This window comes from Sparus aurata, chromosome 9, assembly GCF_900880675.1.
Source record: "Sparus aurata chromosome 9, fSpaAur1.1, whole genome shotgun sequence".
Classification (NCBI taxonomy): Eukaryota; Metazoa; Chordata; class Actinopteri; order Spariformes; family Sparidae; genus Sparus; species Sparus aurata.
Window position 1 is genome coordinate 32139667 of NC_044195.1, and position 22550 is coordinate 32162216.

The 22550-nt window shown below is 41.0% G+C and overlaps 1 protein-coding gene and 1 long non-coding RNA gene across 2 annotated transcripts in view; one reads left to right on the top strand and one right to left on the bottom strand.

The window, feature by feature from the left end:
- Positions 1-22550, top strand: part of LOC115588442 (inactive dipeptidyl peptidase 10-like) — a 119057-nt gene that overhangs the window by 92555 nt on the left and 3952 nt on the right. The window contains exons 6-24 of the mRNA XM_030429057.1: positions 3154-3206; positions 3342-3423; positions 5465-5585; positions 6968-7122; positions 9961-10058; positions 10148-10271; positions 10358-10396; positions 11198-11305; positions 11759-11850; positions 11939-11986; positions 12497-12618; positions 13422-13469; positions 14100-14198; positions 16634-16703; positions 16890-17084; positions 17564-17618; positions 17833-17932; positions 18406-18464; positions 21029-21101. Of these exons, the coding sequence (XP_030284917.1) occupies positions 3154-3206; positions 3342-3423; positions 5465-5585; positions 6968-7122; positions 9961-10058; positions 10148-10271; positions 10358-10396; positions 11198-11305; positions 11759-11850; positions 11939-11986; positions 12497-12618; positions 13422-13469; positions 14100-14198; positions 16634-16703; positions 16890-17084; positions 17564-17618; positions 17833-17932; positions 18406-18464; positions 21029-21101 (1741 nt within the window). The remainder of the gene's footprint in view (positions 1-3153; positions 3207-3341; positions 3424-5464; positions 5586-6967; positions 7123-9960; positions 10059-10147; positions 10272-10357; positions 10397-11197; positions 11306-11758; positions 11851-11938; positions 11987-12496; positions 12619-13421; positions 13470-14099; positions 14199-16633; positions 16704-16889; positions 17085-17563; positions 17619-17832; positions 17933-18405; positions 18465-21028; positions 21102-22550) is intronic.
- LOC115588443 (uncharacterized) lies at positions 2554-5784 on the bottom strand. Its single transcript, XR_003985355.1, has 4 exons — positions 5655-5784; positions 5492-5575; positions 3971-4062; positions 2554-2810 (listed from the first exon to the last, which is right to left on the bottom strand). It is a non-coding gene; the product is annotated as an uncharacterized LOC115588443 (long non-coding RNA).

The window sequence follows — 22550 nt, forward strand, 5'->3', positions numbered from 1 at the left end:
CTTTTCCCCCCTCACGTGTTTTAATGTTTCGTTCTCGTCCAGCCTCTCAACCTTCTACAGCTCGTGTATAAATCACAGATTTGAGAATCAGATGTAAGAAAAGCACCAATTAGGTGTCAGGTGTTGTCATTAAAATGCTTCTTTTCCAATGTATTCGTGACTGTGCAGCTAATCTTGGCTGTATAAAACAAATGCTAGGAATTATTTAAGCGCCCCGTAACCCCCAGTCTGCTCAGAGCACCGCCACACACACACCACAATCAAACTCCACCACCGCCTTCTGAATCCGTCTCCTCACATCTCTGAGCATCCGGCCCTCTCATGTGTCAACCATCACTGACAGCCTTATCAAGGAGTCATCACAGAGCTGTCACCCACTGTACGAGGGGTGTCTGCTGGATGTTGACATCTGTTTTGAAGGAGGAGAAGAAGAGCAGTCGAGTTACAACACAATCTCATTTTTCCTTCCTGGAGAATTCCCTTTTGCACGGTGAGGAGGGAAGTCCAAATTAGGACTGAAGGCTAGGCGTCGCGGAGATCAGCCCGGCAGACTCCATTCTGGGCACGATTGATCTTCAGCTGAGGGGAATGGAGTGGCTCTACAGTATTTATCATTCCGCTCCCGGGTGAGCTTACTGTAACATTGTTATGCTAATGCTGCAGCTGATTAGCATGCGGGGACACTCTGCACGTTTTGAACCATTATCTCGATGAGTCCTGAAACACAAGCTGTGTGAGTGGATATTCTCCAGTTGTTTCGTTGCACATGCAGATGGGATTAGTAGAATCTCAAGTATGGTGACGTGAGTGAGTTGTGTAAATGTGCTTGAGTTGAGTTATCCTTCATTGATCCACGTAGGGACATTCAGTCTCTGCGTTTAAGTATTAGGAGCTGTGCACCAACTCCACTTCTCAGCCCTGGTCAAGGACACTGAATGGATAATTAGATTTCAAATCATACAAGCATTATATGTTGTATCTCTAAAGCATACAAAGCAAAATCCTTCAGCAGTAAGGCGTCACTGTTGTGCCAGGTAGCCTTTCAGGACTGAGGTATGTTTTATTTAAGCATTTATCCAACTAAAAAAAGCGATGAGTAGATCGTTAAAAGTAGCAAACTGGCCGTTAACACATCTCTCTGTTGGCGAGCATCTGTGGAGTCAGGCAGTGTGCCTTCATTCGTTCGGGAGGATGGAAAATGTTGCTTGTTCTTACCGGTTTTCTACAGTCTTACCCAGTGGCGTGCACAGACTTTTTGAAGGGCAGGGGCGAAAAGAAGGGCACTTTAGTGCGCGTTTTGGCTCCCAAGAGGGCACTTTAGCGCGTGTTTTGGCTCCCAAGAGGGCACTTTAGCGCGTGTTTTGGCTCCCAAGAGGGCACTTTAGCGCATGTTTTGGCTCCCAAGAGAGCAGTTTATCATGTTTTAACCAGCCAAGGGGGCAGTTTAGTGTGTTTTGCCAACCAAGAGGGCACTTTGGCACGCTTTTTTGGCTCCCAAGAGGGCACTTTAGCGCGAGTTTTGGCTCCCAGGAGGGCACTTTAGCGCACGTTTGTCAACAATTGGGCCACGAGGAGGGGCGACTGCCCCCCTGCCCCCCCCTTGTGCACATCACTGGTCTTACCAGCCCCAGCTTTAGATGCACTTCAAACATAACTCAAAAAATAAACTGTGTATGTTCCACTCGCATTCTTTTGAGCTCTACTTTTATATCTGTGAGGTTTTAGTCAGAGTTTCAGCACAGCAAATTAACAGTAGTAAATTATCTGTTTATCCAACTTGGCCTTTGTTGCTTCAACTAAAAAGCATTCAGTCAACTTGCTTCAGGCACTTTTCTGATTTTTAGATAATAAACAGTATGTTTGTATTGGTATTGTAGTGGATGTGTTTTATGAAGAAAAAAACATTTTAACATTGTTAGAAATTAAAATATTTTCATGCTTGTTTGCCATCTTACAATATCCGTTCCATGACCTCTGCGCCTTCAGTAAGTTAAAATCATCGGAAGTTTCACTCTGAGGAAGATATTTTCCATAATAATGTTTACTGAGCTCCGCTGATAAATCCTGTGTGTTCATTAAACCACAGATTTGCTTTTTCTGCTCATTATACAATAAGTTCCCAGAAGCAACGTTAAGCTCAGCACAGTCAGAGCGAGTTCTGTAATATTAATGCATATATAAATATACATATTTATCATGTTTATCACAAAAGTTAAAAGAGAACAATAGAAAAATCCACAAAAATGTCTGTCTTCCTTTTTTCACTGCTGCGTTTTTTTGTTTTTCTTATACAACGAGGGCAAAGAAATATTGTGTGACTGACATTTTCTTATCATTTATATGCAAATATGTGTGTTGACCTTTGGACATACTGCAATTTCATGTTATTTATACCCTAATATCCTAATATATGGCATGCATAGCTTAGACATGTGACAATAGCGCACCTGTAATTAAGCACTTGTAAAATTGATCCATGATTGACTTTTGTATCGGTTTTTACTTATTAGACTATCTATCTCTAGTTTCTTCAGATGATTGGACATAAGGAATATAAAGCTGTGAAGGAATATATCTATATTTATGGCAAATGTCAGGTTTTATTGTCAGATTCAAGGATCAACCATAATGCAGTGGAATCACATATTGTGTTCTGACAGACTTGTCAGTAGCATTGTGTGAAATGAAGCCCTCTCATCGAGAGCCGTTATGTCAGAGCACTGTGAGGCATTGTTTCCACATCACTCTCACTTCTTCTTAACTGGAAAACCATGCTGTGTTGTTGCCATCACTGTCAGCAGAACGTCATTCTGTGCAAGAATAAAAAGACAAACTGGGTAAAATGAGGAAAAAGCTGACTGACAAAAGGAAAAGCTGGTGCACCAAAATCATCAAAGAACATAATCACAAAATCCTCTCAGCGTTTTGCACCGTGTGTTTTTTGTGTCTTGTTATCAGAGACCGACGTTATGGTGAGAATATCCGCTCTGATGATTCATCTTTCTGATTAATCCCCTCTATTAGTCGTGATTATCTGAATTATTTCCCTGTTTTTCTTGGCTGTCGAGGTCCTAATTATTATTATTAATGGATAAAGAAGAAAGGTCTGTTCGTAAAAACATCTAATTTGTTTTTCTTTTGATTGTGTTTTAGGTCTACCGGCATTCTTTCCTGGCATCATACCTGATCTACAACCTGTATACAAGGTGAATAATCATAATATAAGACACCAGTGACAGACAACACGTAAGAAATAGCTGAACTGACTGTATTTATTCTGAGACTTAAGAATAAATGTAAATGGTTCACGTGTAACACATGTTTAACTGTCCTGGCTTCAGGGAGGTGCGGGAGCTGAATCCTCCAGAGGTGTCAGACTCGGTGCTCCAGTTTGCCTCATGGGGCGTTCACGGTCAGCAGCTGGTGAGTTCTTTTTATAGGTCAAATAACGACAACGCATTGGGATGAGTCTTTAATTATTATTATTCAAATATGAGGTTCTGAAAAATTCACTCACTGACAAAAACAATTAATCCAGCAGCAACATTTGGATTCCCGTTTTGCGCCGTCAGATAAAAGTAAGAAACCTTCGCTGCATGCAGAAGGTGAAAAACCAATGTTTAATTTATGGCTTATGTAATACGGTGCTATGTATAATTCATTGCATTCATAACGCCCTCTCCGCTCCGAGGTAGAGGATGATCAAAGGCTGTTTTTTTTGACTTGCGAGGAAAGACAAGCTCCCTTTAAACTGAACAATTATTTTGAAGAGAAGCCAGAAACAGTTACACTAATCAAGCAGTAGCTCGAAGACGTCTTGTTGGGCGGCCAGAGCTCTCTGTGTGAGTAATGCCTCCGCCGAGCAGAGTATTGTGCGCAGAATAATCACTCCATTATTTTCTCCAACCCAGACGGGGAAAGTAATTAACCATGTGATAGCATATTTATCTCGTTTCCTCAGTGTTTCTACCTGCCCTCAGTGGAAGCTGGTCTCCAGGAGGCCCTCCAGCTGAGAGTCACACCGCTAATGACGAACTAGTATTCATCGCCGATGAACTCTCCCTGCGTATTTGTCACAAGAGATAACAGCAATCACGGAATATGTTTTTATCAATGAGCATGTTGTCCGTGTGAGATCAGCTCACCAGGGGGCCTCTTTCTAGATAAGAAATTCCTATCTAATATCTTTTTACAGGAGCGATTCCTAAACTCTGTGCCGTGTCCTATCTCAGAGATTGTATCAATACAATATAAACATGACTGCCTTTATCCATGACAACTAGCTGGTGGTTGGCTAGCTAGTTTGGTACGACGTACAAGTAAAGATTGGTGTTCAGTTTTAGCTTTCAGTAGGGCGCGTTAATCTTTTCGGTAGAGGAGAAAATACCTATTAATGCTTTGTTCAGGACATTTAAAGCTCAAATGCCACAAATTTGAAATGACACGCAATTTATTCGAATGTATGAAGTTTTAGAGCGCCCTCTGTTGGATCACAAGGCGAACTACTTCAGTCTGTTGCGCTTATTTGTTGCATACATTATGTATTCGAACAGGTCATTACATTCGAATAGGAACTTTTGCCCCTACTTTCGCACGAATATTCGAATTTGGAATAAAAAGTGACAGCCCTATGATGTGAAGTTTAGCCTCTAGAACAGGTTATCATCTATGTTAGCTTCTACAAGCTTAGCTTTTCACACAGGCTACCAATGATGCTGTCAGTCTTACTGTAAGCTTCTTCAGCAAGCTCTGCAAAAAAAAGTAATACAGTCATGCTTGGCGCTGATGGCTCCGCTGTTAAGAAGCTCCCTGAATTGACCAAGCAGCATGCTGAGCCAAAACGGGGAGCACAATGCAGATAAAACCCCCCAGGGCGCTCAAGATTGAGCCATAACCTTGAGCCCTGACAAGGATGGCGGCTGGGGGCGAGCTTTTTCCAGCAGCAGCAGCATCGCGTGGCAGAAGTAGAGTAGAAGCAGTAATGACTGAGGAGGGAGCCATGTTTAAATGGACCGCCTTGTGGTGAGAATAGCTGTGATTGGCGTGAGGCTGATTGGTCACAATGATTCGACCGGCAGCTTTGGCGTATGACATCCGTGTCCTGCATGAACTAACGCTAAGCTTCATTTAGTTCATCCAACAGGCTAAAAAAATATCCAAAATAAGACTTTGTTCACTCTTTGTTCACCTCAGTCTTTGTGTGCTGTACTGTACCTTTAAGACTGCAAAGATTGAACTCGTCTATAGAACATCTCTACATCTTGAACGCATTTCTTCACTGAATGAATAAAACCCAGTGGATTTACAAACACAAGCTCCCTGGCTTCCTCCTGCTGCGTAGCATTTTTCCTTCACATATAGTGTGTGTAGGTGTTCCATACATACATACATAGGTTATATATACCAGTGCAGTTTGTTGTGATTGTTGACAGATTCAAAGTAACATTCTTGCTCTGCCCCGCAGATTTATATATTTGAAAACAACATTTACTTCCAAACGGATGTTCAGAGCAGCTCATGGAGGCTCACGTCTTCTGGACAAGAGGGGATCGTCTTCAATGGCATCACAGACTGGCTGTATGAGGGTGAGAGAGAAGATGTCGAGTTATACAACCTGGAACAAGGGATCTGTGGTACAAATTTAAAAATGTTACCTCCTTGAGCGTGGGATTCAAATGTTTGCAGATAAGGTATTCACTCTATCTGTGCCTCAAGGTCAGACACAAAGCTGGCATTTTTATCATACAACCTCCATTTCTCCATGACCATACAAGTTGTTTTTTTTAAATCTCACTTTCACATTAAGTTGCCATGACGTCCACTGAAGCACAGCACTAGCATTGAAGAACAAGATACTTTATACTTGTTGCCATGCAGCCAGAAGTTTTCTACAAGGTAGGAATGATGTAGTAGTTAAATGCACGGCGTAACGTACTCCAGCGTTTGATTATTATAGAAAGAAATATGGAAAGCAAGCAAAGGGTAGCTCCACCTACCAATGGTATGAGGCCGACCAATGAGTGCTAGCCAATCAGAGGCAGAGGCTGAATCATCATAAGAAGTAGATATTATTTTAAATATGTTGACGAAAGTGAATCCACCAATTATTTAACCAATCATAACTAATGATGAATATTAATCACAGAATTAAAAGAGGTGCGTGAACAGCGGAGGGGATTCAATTGTCCAGGGTTCGTACGGGTGCTTGAAAGCCTTGAATGTGCTTGAATTTCAATGTTGTGTTTTCAAGGTCTGAAAAGTGCTTGGATTTTAGTTTAAGTGCTTGAAAGTGCTTGACATTATAACTCTGTCTTTCACGACATTGGGATCAGACTGGATAATTAATTTCTGAAGTTTTTGCTATTATGAAACATAATTTTAGATGTTTACAGCATAATACAATGTACATAATTGTGATAAGAAAAAATCACGAGTCAGGGTTCGTACACATTTTTCAAGGTCAAATTCAAGCACTTTTCAAGCACTTTTAAGGGTCATTTTCAAGATTTTCCAGCACCTTTTTGCTGGGGTAAAATACGTATCTACAGGAATATATATACTCATGATTTTTTCTTATCATAATTATGTACATTGTATTATGCTGTAAACATCTAAAATTATGTTTCATAATAGCAAAAACTTCAGAAATTAATTATCCAGTCTGATCCCAATTTTGTGAAAGACAGAGTTATAATGTCAAGCACTTTCAAGCACTTAAACTAAAATCCAAGCACTTTTCAGGCCTTGAAAACACAACATTGAAATTCAAGCACTTTCAAGGATTTCAAGCACCCATACGAACCCCGACCAGTATATATATTCCTGTAGATGCGTATTTTACCCCAGCAAAAAGGTGCTGGATAATCTTGAAAATGACCCTTAAAAGTGCTTGAAAAGGGCTTGAATTTGACCTTGAAAAATGTGTACGAACCCTGATTGTCTTATTTGTCTTCTTTTGGTTTTCCAGAGGAGGTGTTGCACACACAGGTGGCCCACTGGTGGTCACCTGACGGCTCCAGACTGGCGTACCTCACCATCAATGACTCGCTGGTCCCTAACATGCTGCTGCCCCGCCTCACAGGCTCGCTGTACCCCAGGGGGAAGGAGTACCCCTATCCAAAGGTAGAGCACTAAAGGTTTATAGTTAACTCTTGATTAAAGCCAGTTAAATATGTGATTCCTGCAGTGATTCTGGGTGTTAATGGAGCTTTCCTTCAAAAAGCAGATGGCATGTACAAATATATAACATTTTAACAACCAAAAGTGATTCCAACATTTGCATCCAGTTGAAATCTGACTGCTCCTGATCGTTTTAGCTCACTTTATACTGTACAACAACCCCCACGCCGTGCCTCTACTACGACCTGCATGTACCTTCATTGCACCGTCACTGTAAAAGCCCCGCGCTATAAATTATACAACCACCGGCCCCTCTGCTTTAGTTTATCCATCGAGGTTAGTGAATCCTCTCCTTGTTTAATTCATGCTACAGTGACTTGCTTCCTTTGAAGAGGGATGGCTGCAGGGATCTGTGGCGTTGGGAGAGATAGGAATGTGATATGCTTTAGTAAGGCAAGTTAACACAGCCCCCTCCATCCTTTGATGCGGTCGTTTAGTGTATCAAATGCCTGTAAGATGGGAGATGGGTTGTGGAAAACTGGTGAAATGGGGGTCAGGAGGTAGAGGGCAGCCCGATTTGTCGGTTGCAAACCACAGATGAGGGGAGGGGCTTCACAGGAAGGCATCTAATTAATAAAGCACCACATCTGACCCTTGTCTTTCCCACACAGTGTGTAAAAACTGCTCACACAGACACACAGTGATTCTGTTGCTCGTACCCTTGAGTGTGGTAAGTGCTATAATGTTACGGGACCAAACGAAGCAGAGATTTAATTGCCTTTTCCTCCTTTTAGTCGGTGAGAACAGTGACGCTGTAGAGCAGCCTGACAGTCAGACTTCTGCTTCAGTCACTGGGGGATAAATTTGTGCGGGTATCTCATCGTGAGTCAATACGCGGTAAAATAAATACCCAAGAGGGTTTTTTCTTCATGGGTATCATGTGTCTGCACTTAAGGAAACACCTAATTACTGTCATTGTGACAAACTGTTCTGTATAACAGCTCTGGGAGGGCAACACAATGTAGAGATTTGAGAATAACTAGCAGGCTTTGTGCTCGTGACCCTGCAGGGTTGTAAAGGTTAAAGGTTACAGATTTGTTTATTAGTCGTGTTTCAACACCAGGGTTGTAGAACAGAACTGGGTTTAAGTCCCTTTATCCTACAAAAGAAAGAAATGCTGATTATTTTCACTCACTTTTCATATTAATTGATGAATTGTTTCATCTATTGAATATCAAAATTGTCAAAAAAGGCCAAAATCCAAAGCTGATTAAATAGTTTTTCCACTGAAGCACATTTACAGGGTTCGTACGGGTGCTTGAAATCATTGAAAGTGCTTGAATTTCAATGTTGTGTTTTCCAGGTCTGGAAAGTGCTTGGATTTTAGTTTAAGTGCTTGAAAGTGCTTGACATTATAATTCTGTGTCTTTCACAAAATTGGGATCAGACTGGATAATTAATTTCAGAAATTTTTGCTATGATGAAATATAATTTTAGATGTTTACAGCATAATACAATGTACATAATTGAGATAAAAAGTGAACAAAAAAAATCACAAGTATATATATTCCTTTAGATACATATTTTACCCTAGCAATAAGGTGCTGGAAAATCTTAAAAATGACCCTTAAAAGTGCTTGAAAACTGCTTGAATTTGACCTTGAAAAATGTGTACAAGCCCTGATTTAATATCAGTTACCTGAAGACTTTTACTCTTCTATTCGTACGACTTGTATCTTTTCTTTTTATCAAGTTTGACCTGTGGTTCCTTTTCACATCACTGACTTTGGATTAAATACTAAAATGCTCGCAGTGAAAACGCTAACATGCTCCTGTTACGTCATGATTACCGTGTTCATCGTAGCTTATTGTGTTATCAAGCGTAGCTCTGTTAATTAGCTGTAAACCAAAGTGCAGTTCTGACTGATGGGAATAGTTTTGCAGGTTTTTGGTCATAAACCAAAAGTATTAACATGTAGAATAATATAAAAGGTTCAGAGGATGAAAGTTCTGACAGTCACTTCTGATGGAGGCATGAATCAGTTTCATAGCAGTTCATCAAACCTTTTGGTCAAGCTGCGGCTGATTGGGTTTCCTTTAGTTTCTTTACATAAGCACATAAATTAAGGAAGCATTTGCTTAAAAAAAATCATGGTTATGAATATAGTAATTTGCGATTTTACCTTAAAAAGCTTGCATCCTGTTTTATTCACCTTTCACACAGTATTCCAACTGTTTTGAGATCTGAGTTGCAGCAGTGTCACTATTAGAAAACAGGAAAAGAATATTTTACTCACTTATTCCCAGTTTCCTGTTGGTATAAGCACTTTCAGATGTGTTACCTTTCATTTTATACACCACAAATGGCGTCATTAGAGGAGAATAGAGTTATTCCAAGAAGGTATTACATCTCCACAAGAGCAGGAAATGAAGAGACGTAAAAATAATAACAAATATAAAGAAATGGCTGTGCGTATGGAATAGATACTGACGTCTTTGTGACAGGTCGTACTGTATTTTTCAGACTTACTGTGTCATGTAGACTAACGAGTTATATATTTTTGAGGGCGGCTTAAGTGAAAGAAAACGCCTGCCTGGCCCCGACGCCTGCACAGTATATATACACCAACACAGTCTGTTCTCTTCATGTATTATATTCTCATTATATTCTCTTGTTACTGAGTCTTACTGGCATTGTTCAGTGTAACAGCACATAAAAATAGAAAACAAGAGCGGCGTGTTGCTCGGCACTTATTGTTATCACTACAGTGAAGCAGTGCATCATGGCCATTACATCCAATTTAAACGTAATTGTACACTCGCACTGCTCTTTTCCTCCAGATGGGTCAAATCAATCCCACCGCCGCTCTCTACGTCGTCACTGTCGACGGCAGCTCCTCGACGACCGAGCTGAGGCCTCCTGACAGCTTTGAAAAGAGGTTTGAGTTCTACACATTGTAAAGAATAACAGCATCTGTTGGTCCAGGCTGCTGATATGACTTACGTACGTCCTGCTCGCTCTCCCTAGTGAGTATTACATCACCATGGTGAGATGGGTGACGCAGGAGAGGCTGAGCGTCCGCTGGGTGAATCGAGCTCAGAACACGTCCATTCTCTCACTCTGTGATGTCACAACAAGTCAATGCACAAAGGTACGACTGCAGTTTTTCAGTCTTCTACAATCTGTGATACATTTTAAGAACGATATTTTTAATTGAATTTCCTCTTTTCAATTCAGAAACACGTGATGACATCAGAGAAGTGGCTCGACCGTCAGGTGAGTGCGTCACTCAACAAGGGCTTCGTTATCTTTGACGAGCCCGGTAATAAGACTGTCGATGAATTAATTAAGGAACACTGTTGATTTTTCATATGAAAGCCTGTAAAATCGGTACAGTCGACAAGTTCTCACAAACAACGACGCTCTACCTTCCCTTCTAGTGTCAGTTTTTATTTAGCAGATAAAAAACGCTGAAAGCTGATGGAATTATGTTACTCTCATGGTTCACGTGGTGTTTCAGCATCATTACAACAACACTGTCATGTAATTTCACCAGCCTGTTACTCTGAGTGACTGTTTTGTTAAATAGGGAAGGAATTTAAGATGCTGTCTATTGTTGGTTTGATTCCGACACATTTGTGATGTAAATTGTGGCGTAACGTTTCCGAGACAAATCACAGACTTGCCTGCAGGAAGTGGGAATGGGCTCGATAGGCGATATTTAGCTGGTTGACCCACTTTTAAAAAACCTGTGTAGACCTACTAATTTTGGCGGAAAAGCGCCATAAGTATACCTCAACAGTAAACAATATAAACAGCAGTCTAGAACTCGACTTGATCAGAAAACTTAAAGGCTTCTTGCAAAAATATGATGCATTTTACTTTAAATTTGAATAACGGCTTGACTCTTATCCAGGACTGTATCAAATAAAGGCATTTAACTGCAACTCAGCCACAGAATTACTGTTTAATATTTAAACTGAATAGACAACAAACCAGATTTACATGAGACAAGCCTCAAATCCATTTTCCTTTTAATCCAAATGGATCCAAACATTTTGTTTCTCTCCTCCCCAGAACGAGGAGCCGGTCTTCTCCGAGGACTGCACCACATTCTTCATCACCATGCCCTTAAAACACGGTGGCCGCGGGACGTTCAACCACATCACCATGATCTCCAACCTGGTAAGAATATTACAAACTTTTAATGAAATGAATACATTTCTTTAGGTGCTTTTGACGGTTGAAATGAAACTCCTTATGTCTGTGTACTTTTCCTCCTTTCTCTCCTTATCTGTCCTGCCTCAAGCACAAGTCGTCCAATTATTCATACTGCTCATATTATTCCATTTTGAAGTTCCGTCATTTTGAATTATATCCTGACACTGTTTCCTGAGAATTAAGAATACATTAACTTGAATAAATGAAGGAGAATGTTGAGCTGTAGATCATTTGGAGATTAATTCAGTTTTCTGTTGAGATAATAAGTGGAACAAAAGTTTTAAGATTGAACGTTTGAGCTTGGTGAAAAATATCAGCACCACTTTTGGACCTTGTGAGGTCATGTGAGGTCATGTGAGGTCATGTTGACCCACTCCTCTGCTCTGTTGTGTTGTATTCTTTATCGTTCTTCAACAGTCTGAGGATCAAGAGGTCAACGTCCGCCACCTGACCTCAGGAAGCTGGGAAGTCTGTCAAATTCTGGCCTACGATGAGAGCACAAACCTGGTGTAAGCACAAGTTGTTGACATCTCGCCATCTTAGCAAACAACACAGAATATGACCTCTCGACTTACAGATTGATTTTGTGATTTCCAGTTATTTCCTGAGTACAGAGGAAGGCTCAGCACGGCGGCACATGTACAGGTATACATACCAGTTTCCAGTCAAATGTCAATCAACTGCTGTCATTTATATTATGGATATTAGATGTTGGTGCATTTAAATAAACAGTTGGTGGCTCAAAATGTTGATTAAATCATTGCAGAAGACATCATTGACTTGATTAAATCAGCGCAGTCGCGTCTCAAACGGTGGAAAACCTTCATTTTTATGCAGGGAGCCGCAGCTACAGTTGATACATGTCACGATGTAGCTGCTTAATTTGTTTTTCATGTAGTCGTATTTACACTTTTATATGTGAGCCAGTGTTTTTCTGTAATTGGACTTGTTTTAACATTTCAAGTCAGGTGTTATTTTTATGAGCAAATTAAGGAAACACAGAGAAACGGGTGGATGGCAGCCCACTTCATTAGTCAACACATAATCATATTACAATTAATTTTGATGCATTCTTTGATTCTGAAGTCTAGAAACAGACAGATTGTTGAACAAATGAACTTGTATTCACACATCTGTGTTGCTCTGCTCTCACAGAGTCTCCACTGTGGATCCATTTCATAAAGAGTGCCTCACCTGCTCCCTCTTCAAATCAAAGTGCTCCTTCTATGATGCCATCCTGAGCCCGAACTACCAACATGTCGTCCTCAACTGCAGAGGTAACGCCTCGTTATGGCAGCAGCATCATAATTTCCAAATCTAATCCTCTTGTTTCGAAGCTGTTGTCCACCAACATTTCACACATTCTTCGGTTTGAGAGGTCTCTATCTGGATCTTTCAGGTGTGCCGAGTTGAGTCATCGTGTCGATTTTAATTTTTAATGCAAGCTGAAACATTAAAAACAACGGCGACTACATGCTGAAAAATTCGCCCTTTACTTGTTTTCGTATCATTTTAAGAGTTAGTCTAGTGGTTTTCAAACTTTTTCCGGCATCTTCACAAGCTCACACCTTTCACCCCCAAATGTTTGTCAATGATAGAGGAGGAAACTAGTAAAATATTATCCAAACTGAACGCAAATTAAATGTTCAGCATCAGCAAACTCTTACTGTCATTCAGTTCAGTTTCACTCTATATTTTCCGGCCAATACAATCAAACGAATAAATGTTGGCAGTGTACGTTTCTGCAAACCATGCTTATGTTGAAACTTACATTTTTAGGTTGAATTCGACACTGCTTTGCTAATTGCCTGGTTAATTTAGGCAAAAAAGTCACTTAGTTGGGGTCAGGAAAGCATCTTGTTTTGTCTTAAAGTATCTGGTTGTGTCGCCACAAACACAGCTGGACATTTCTCGTCACCACCACCAGAACGCTTTCCACTTCCTGACGTGAAAGTCAACTCATACACATCTTAAGTTGACATGATTTTTATGTTTGATTAATGTCTCGATGTAAAACCCTGTTAAGAAAATGTCAGATAAAACTGAAGCATTTCTTGACCTAAACTATTTTCTTCTCCAGGTCCTGGAATCCCCCAAACTTCTCTTCACAACCTCAGTGACACGAGCAGTAAGTACTCCAGTGCTGAAGAACTAGTTAACTGTTTGGACTCTTTCACACGGTTGCATCAGGTATATTTACTCATCCTGTTTGGGTAGGAGTCGGATCTCTGTGCCCTCGGTGTCTGAGAAGAGCATCAATCGATCACCTCTTATTTGGAGATTAAGCGGCTGAGATCGCGAGTCATTAAGCCAAAATTCAACAACGGGAGTTTTAACTTACGGCCGTGAAAACTGGATGTGAGGATGCAATTAAGGTTAAAGCATTAAGTGCTCAGATGTTGTTGAGCGTACATCAGAGGCACTGAGAGCAGCGTCTGGGGACTCTGCGCTAGATAAATGATTATCTTCCTCCACCCCTACACGCAGGCTCGCAGATTGAGAGATGTTGATTTTTCTGCTCGTATTAAATCAGATTTTTAATTACCGCGCTGTCTGACATTAAGTTGGTGACATTTCAAAGCGCCTACAGTTTCTTTACTTACGGGACTACAAATGTGACGGTGTGTGTTTGACAACGCGGGCAGAGTTTTGATGTTTTGTCGTTAGTTTCTACCCATGCAAGACGTTCTAATGATGATTAAATTATTCAGGAGTTTTCTGTGATTTTTCTAACTGAGGTGATTCTTCTTTTTATCAGAGCACAAGTTTCTGGAAAGGAACACGGTTTTAAGACATGCACTGATAAACAGGACGACACCAAAGTGGGAAAGAAGAACTGTACAGATCAACAACTTTGGTAAGAAACTGCCACCATTAAATAACTTTTTTGTTCTCTGTTGTCTGTATTATCTTACCATCAAACACTTTCACTGTGTCTATAACAAACATTCTCTACCTTCACGCACTGTGTTTCCATCAGAGGGTGGCTCGTTGTTACCATGGTTACAGTTTGCATGTTTACTATGATTACATATATGCGCAGTAGGTCCATCACTTCATTATTATCACTTTATTTTCACTTAACAAACTTGACAGCAACACGTCAACTGAACCTGACCTGGCAGATCCAGTGGATTTGGGTCCATGCTCTATTTTCCATGCACACGAGAAACTAGGTTAGAAAAGTAAACTTACTGTAAGTTTATGTTAAGGTTTTTTCACTCCCTCCATCTTTATTTTGCTGCCTTTAGGCCGGGTTAGGGTTACAGGAGCCTTGAGGGACAAGTGAGAATTTGTTTTCACTAGAGCTCCATTTTCTAAGTTTTGGAAAATAAATATGTTTTATTCATGTTGGAAACGGAGTGAAACATTTTTTTTTTTTCATGTTTCGAGCTGGGTAAAAAAAAAAAAAAGTCCCTCAAATCCCATCATGAATTTTTATTCAGAACTTATAAAATGGAGCCCCAGAAAAAAATGATTCTCACTCGTTTCGACACATAGAAAAAAAAAAAATTCACTCGGCTCGAAGCATGAAAAAAAAAGTTCTGGGACTAAAAAATTTCACACAGAATTTTTTTTTTTTTTTTTATAGAAATTGCCCCTCAGTTCTAAAGTTTTTGGCTCTACAAGTAGCCACAGGAGGCTACTTGCATATTAAGCATCGGCTCACAGCCGTCCTCAGCCACAGTGAGCACGCCGAATCTGCTTATTTCTCTGTCATTTTCACGCCATACATCGTCACCGCCAGCATTAAAACTCAGGTCTTACATGTAAAACACGAGTGTGAAAAGTAAGACGGAAAAAAGAAAGAATTTACCATTCAGAGACTTCCTGCTGTAAACGTGTCTCTTCCACCGTCTCTGCCTCTTCACTCTCCCGTTCAGGTTCAGACTCCGGCTCGTACATAAAGGCCTGAATTCCGTAAGGTTCATTATTTAGTGTGCGCGCCATGACAGCGGGCTGTTTATGTTTTGGAGTCTGTGTGCATGCAGGCTCGCCCCCCATTCCGGCTCTGTCCTTCCTGCGGCCAATCAACGCGCGCCTCATTACATATTAATACGATGCACATCCGGACCGGTCAAAACCTCGCGCATAATCTCGCGTGAGAAAGTCGCGGTATGAAAAAGTGTCAGAACAAGCTCTATGTTTGATTTAAAAAAAATAATAATTTTCTAATAAGTTTTGAGAATTGATCCAAAGCGATCCAAGAGGGACTGGATATGTAAAAAACCAGGTGATGACTCCTTTAATAATATATAAAACAATATGATGGATTGACATAAAAGACAAACATTGCACCTGCTGAACATCCGTAGCATGCAGACATGAGCATACAGGTTAGAGTGCCCTTTAGAATACATGCAGGTTTGGACTTTCACGGAAATGATTCCTGCAGGACGACGAACTGTCACCTGTAGTGTTGAAGCACTGATGGCTTCCTTTGTCTAATCTGTGTTCAGTGTTAGACACAATGTGATACATGCAGAATCTCGAACATTAACAAGAACAGTCAGACGGGAGCTGAGTCGTTGATAATTGAACTAAAGTGAAATCACAGGCTCATCTTTCAGGTTTATTCTTGTTTATTTTGGATGTTTGCGGATTCTTCATCCTTCAGGTCAGGGTGCACATCCACTGGACATTTTAACGCTCATGTAACAGGCTTCAACTTGATTTCTCCGACTTTTTATTGGGTCTTATAAGTAATATGATCACTGATCCACCACTGACAGTGTCATCGTGACATCGTCGCCCTGCAGCTTCACACCAGTTAAAGCCCCAAACAACGATCCGGTGATTCCTTTCAGCAGCTGTCACATCGTGTCATTTGGTGAATCACCCACACAGGTTTCAGAAGACTCCCTCGCCCTGAGGCCTCTGGGGTGAATCATGGAAACACTTTCACATCCAGCTTTCTCCGAGTTGTGACACAGATAAAACTTTAAGAATATGTTAAACTTTAAGTGAGGAGAAACTATTCACACACTGCCAACTCAGGAAAAATAATTCGGTGTGAAACTTCTGCGATGTGTTCTTGGCTGCGACTGATTAATACAGACATCTTTCATGGCTGATGAAGCTACCTGACCATGCAGCGCGTCGAGCTTTGATGTGGCCACAGAAGAGAGATGTGCCGTACATGCAGCGCATAACAAAACACTGATTTTGAATCATCTTCACCATCAAAACACACTCTGGACTGAATGTTAAGCTGCGAGTTAGAAACGTGTGCAGCAGAAAGTGTGTTCAAGGATTAAAGTCCTGAGATTCTGTTGTTGGCGTGTTTTGCAGCACTTCGCCTGGAGCTGATCATCCCTCTGGGTTTGGATGAAGAGAAGGAGTACCCGCTGCTGCTGATCATGTATGTAACATTATTATTAACATTATTGGATCCTTTATTAAATGAAAAAGATGAGAAACAAATTCCTGGAAACCAATGATGATTTCTACATCTTCTTCCTGTCTTTTTTCTCGTATATTTTGGTGTATTGGTGTTGTGAGCTTCTTCATGGACTGAACTCATGCCTTTCCACTTTTCTTCCTCCAGTGACAGCGCCCCTGGTGGTCAGGCTGTGAGCGACCGCTTCTCCCTCGGCTGGGACTCGGCGCTGGTCAGCTCGGACAGCGTCATCGTGGCTCGTCTGGACGGCCGTGGCAGCGGCTTCCAGGGTCAGAGGATCCTGCACGAGGTTCACCAGAGACTGGGAACCGTTGATGTCCAGGACCAGATCACAGCTCTGGAGTGAGTGCTGTTCCTTAATTGTCCCGTTCGTTTGTTGTGCCTTGTTATCTGGCTAGCGAGACGCCGTTAAGCCTCATTTGAGGACTTATGACTTTTGTACGTGGACGAAGCTTGGTGTCGACAATCAGTGAATAGTTTCAACTAGGCTAGTTAAAAAAAATACATTCAGGCGTTCTTAAAATTCACACGTGGCACATTAATGAAAAGAGACAGATAAAAAAGACGATGCTTAACTTTGTCCTGGTGATTGAATGTAGATTAATGAAACTAAATGTAGCTGCCAGGAAGTTTTCCAACCCAACAAGGTGCCACCGTCCATGGAAACACAAAGTGGAAGTTTAGTACCTAGAAGACGCTTCATGTGACTAACTCACTTAAACCGGCTCAGATTTAGTAGAATTTGTAAAGTAAGGAGTCTTTCACTGCGTTCTGTCTTCAAACGATCGCTTCATTTTTGTTATTTCACTCTGAATGTTCAGGTACCTGATCAGGCTGCCGTACATCGATGGCAACAGAGTCGGAGTTTATGGGAAGGTAACACAGCCTCTGTGTCTAATTCATGTGTAACCACATCCAATTTATATTAAGTATATTATGATATTTGTTGTGATTACTGAACAGATACAGAGTCACTTAGTAAAAGGATTTCTTTTTGAAATTATCACTTCTCCATACCGATGTGTAACAGATGTTTTTCTTTCTTGGATCCACATGCAACATTATTTTAATGTGTTGTTGTTTTTTCCAGGCGTATGGAGGATTTCTCTCCACTCTCCTGCTGCTCTCTTACAGCTCTGTGTTCAAATGTGGCATCGCTGTAGCTCCGATAACAAACTGGAGGCTCTACGGTGAGACGGGCAAGAATCCTTCAGTCGTTGAATGTCACACGTAGTTACTTTATTACGTATCATATTACAATGATCTGAAGTTGTAACTCTTCCTAAATGTGACAAGGACATTCTAAGAGCAATTCAACCCATTTGTCTAGTATTTGGTCATCAATGCTGACATGGATTCATAATCAGAAGCTACACGTCTTTGAGGCGACATGTTTATGAAATCTGATTCGATAAAACACTGAACAACTGATTCAGAAGGTCAAACAAACCCTAGACGACTAACACAAGCAGCAGAATGGAGCAACATTAATCATCAGTGGCATTTTCTATTTGTCACTCCGTCCTGTGTTAAGTGACGAAGTGAGTAAAAACTGAAAGTCACTGGAAACGTTATCATGAATGAATAATGAGTTAATTACAACAGCAGGTCTCCCGCTCACAATATCTCCTCATCAACTGCTTCCTGTTTCATCTTTTCAAAGGTTCGGCCGATGCTGAGAAATACTTCGGCTCACCGGCCAAACAGGAAAACAAATACCAGGTATGACTTCGAACATCAAGTTTTATTCACAACAGCATTAACTGTTCACCCTAAATTCCACCAGGTCCATGTTCAGTCCGCCTCCGGTCCACCACGGCAGCAGAGCCAGAGAGGCTTCACTCCAGACAGTTGCTGTGTCTCAATTCAGGGTCTGCATCCTTCGGAGGAGCATTTGAAGGCCAATCACGTCACAACGCTGTGCAAAGGCTGTTACAATTCGAAGGCTCCTCCAAATGAAAATGGCGACCTTGCGTGGCGTAGATCGTCACTTTCGCGGTCCTGGGCGGCAGACATCGTGACGTAAGGGTAAAACATCTGGTGACGCAAACAGGAAATGCTCCAAAGGCTAGACCGTCACATTTAACAACAGCTGACGAGGTTAACAAGGTCTCTCAGAAGGACTCGCCTTCAAAGACCACAAAGGCCGAGTCCTTCAGAGGATGCAGACCCTGAACTGAGACACAGCAGATGTGTGTACTTCCACTGGCTCTGCTGCGTTGTTTATCTCCTCAGTTCCAGCTATTTCTGCATGTCAGTCGGATTCAGCACAGAGGAAGTCAGAAACCAAAACAACAACATTACATCCTGTTAATTTTCATCGTTAAATGCTCATGTTGATGCCAGCACAAAAATCTCCAGAAAGAGACAAATCCAAGCTCTTCTTCTCATCCTAATCCCGCCGTGCTGCACTCAAAACTCAGCCGGTTGGGGTTAATGGACGATTGAGCAAAACCGCAGCGGAGCCGTTCTGCAACGTGCATGCAACCAGTGGAATTCCCAGGTGACACAGGACTATAAACATCGTCACACAGCTGGAATGCAAACTCATGTAAAACAGTTTATTGGGGCATTAAACATGTAAATGAGACGCAGGAGGCCGTTTGAGAGCAGTGAGTCGTGAGAGGAAGTGTCCCGAGCACACCTGTCGGTTCATTCATGTGACGTCCACTGGCTGCATGTGCAAAGACAGATCCAGGATCAGTGAGTGATGATCGTCGTCCTCTCAGCCAGTCGTATTTCTTCTTTCCCACCTCTGGAGCAGCTGTGCCCGACACAGTGGGACGTGTCAGCACACGTTTTTTATGTTGGCGGAGAGATTGGAAGTCCAGTCATGTCACTCCCTCGGTGTTTATGGGTTTATTTTTGCATCACAGTGAGCTGGATACATAATAACCATTACATCTATTTGCTTATTGTTGTATAATCACATAAAACCAATTCTTCTGTGTGACGGCATTTTGTTATCGATGTCACACAGCGGGTGCGTTCTCCTCTTGATGCACGCGACGGGTAAACACTGTGGGTCAACTTCAGATGGAAATGAAATGGCTGTGATGTTTGGTTTCATCTCCAACTGGCCCCTTTTTTTCACATTTCCACATCCCGGCAGGAGCAGCACAGGTGTAACTAATAACATTAATGGTGGCTTCATTCCACTGAGGTGTGCCAGCCTCGGGGCCCACGCCGCGCACATGCTGGCTCTCTGGCACGGCTTTCTGGACCGGCTAAGAGGAAGTGAGGCATTGTTAACAGGTGTGATTAATCACGTCTGCTGTGGAAAAAAAAGCTCAGATGAATTTGCTGCAGCACGGCGTTCACGCCTTTGACTAACTTGCTAAAAGGAAACGACTCAGAATGAATTCTCTTTGGAAAGTCATAAGGTGAAAATAAAGCAGATAAGACGTGTTGTGGTGGGCTAGAATTTATTATTTATACTTTTAGACGTGATTTAAAGGAAGCCACTGATCCCGAGTGTCAGAGTCTGAAAAGTCTGGTCATCAAACATCATGAAGGTCATCATGAAGTGCTTTAAAGATGATCTGAAACATCATCAGATCGATTCTAAATCTGACTGGTGACCAGTGATGAACAGTGCTGACGTGATCTCGTCTTCTAGTATCTGTTAAAAGCCGAGCAGCTGAGTTTTTAACTAACAGAAATTGAGAGTTTTATAGTTTAATTAATGAATATATTATTGAAATTAATTATAGGTATCTTACCGAGATGAACGTTGGAGCATGGAGACCTTCACAAGATCAGGCACAGAGAGAAAAGACTTTCTTAGATGCACCGTAATTTATGAAAAAAACCCAACGGAGCAACATTTGTGATTTGTTTTTCAAATTAAAGGTCACAGCTTTTCGTAAATTAAGTAGCATCTCAAAAATCTCAAGTCTCGTCTCTCAGTCTGACCTCGAGAAGGTCATCTGTTCTTTTTATTTCATCTTACTTTGATTACTGTAATTAGTCGCATAAACGATCTCGAGCCTTCTGCTGAAAACGCAGCTGCTCAGATTTGAACAAATGTGAGATCATCATGTTTCGGCCTCTCTGCTCGAGTTGAAGCTAATTTTTTTTATTTTACTGATCACATTAAAAACACTTCTTCATTCAGCTTCACGCTACTTGCTGGATTGCTACAAATCTATAAATACTTCAAACGTAACAACACAACTTTCTGTCGTGTTTCAGTGAAATTAATAGTACTTATTGTTCATTAGCTTTAAATCGGGTGACGTTATAACTGCTGCTGCTTCGGCTGCACTGTGTTCTGTCTCCAACAGATTTCCAGTCTGCTCAGTAACATCACAGCAGCGAGTGCAGTGAACTTTCTCATAATCCACGGCACAGCAGACGGTGAGTGTGACAGTCTGTACAGATACAGACGGTGAAGCAGAGATGTTCCTCCTCTGTTCACTGACTCTGTAACATTTCATATTTCTGAGAAGTTTCTCAGCCTGTTTTACTGGAAACTGACTCGACTTCATACAGAAGTTCCGAGGGGCAGGTCAGGACTTCTTTGTTCTTATGAAGTCTGATATAAAGGTTTCCTTTGTCCTGATGTAGGTTTCACCAGGATGATCATTCTAAGTTTATTCCTCCTGAAATTTGTTTTCTGTCTCACATGAAACTTCCTCCTTAGAATTCTTTTCATTCTGTTTCAAAGATGACAGATATTTTTTTCCTTGCATAATTTGTTTACACATTTTTTTTCCCGGCAAAAAAAAAAATGTTCTCCTTACAGAGCAACTAAACCCCCAAACCACTTTTTTCTGCTGAAAACCAATGTATTTGGGTATAAAGTAGTGTTAGTGAGTGATTCTGGTCCAACTCTTGACATTTTAGTCGAAGTATTTCAATTTGGCGTATTTTGTAGTAAAAATGTAAGTGTGACTGCCCTCTATGGGTTGAAACTCGGTTATTACAATCGAATTTTCCTATTGGCTGAGATGGAGGCAGATGACGTTTTGGAGGCAGCTTTCGTCACGGTCCACCACGGTTAGCTCCGCCCCCTCCTATAAAAACTAGCACCTGCTGATCTGGAATCTGTGGCGAGTAGGTTGGATTGAGAGAATTGCGAATAGAGAGGCATAGTGATTATTGAGTAGGTAGTGTAGTGTGGTGACGGTTAGGGGGGAGGGGGGAATCGGAGAGTACTCCTGGAGCCCCGCCCATCATCAAGGCATTTTTTGAATTTCCAGCTTAGAGCACAACATCCAAAACTGAGGGGTTTAGTTGCTCTTTAAGTTTTTTTTACTTAGTTTCAAACATTTACATTTAGGTTTACATTTAGGGCATTTAGCAGAAGCTTTTGTCCAAAGCGACTTAGAATAAGTACATTTGTCACAAGAGAGAAACCACGACATATCACTGTTGATGGAATTAAAGAAACAAGGGGGTGATGCTTTGCGGGGTCAAACATGACAAGAAAAATTGTCCTGGAAAAATAAAGAACAAAAGTTTTTTTTCAATAGTTTTTACTGATAATTTTTTTTTATTATGAGACATTTTTTGTGTGAGATGAAGTGAAAAAATATTCTTAAGAAAAGTTTGTCTCTTGTCTCTCTGTTTTGACTTAGTTTCACATGGATAAATAAAAATTCACTTGATTTTTAATTCACTTGAGAAAATTCTCCTGGAAGAAAATGTCATTGTCAAAGAAAAAATGTTCCTGTTTCAAATATAACACAATATAAAAATATAATTTTCTTTCTGAAATTTGTTTTCACTCAGTTTCACATGTAAAAGAAAAAAGTATAAATATAAAAAAAATGTTTTTACTGTTTTGAAACATGAACATCCTCT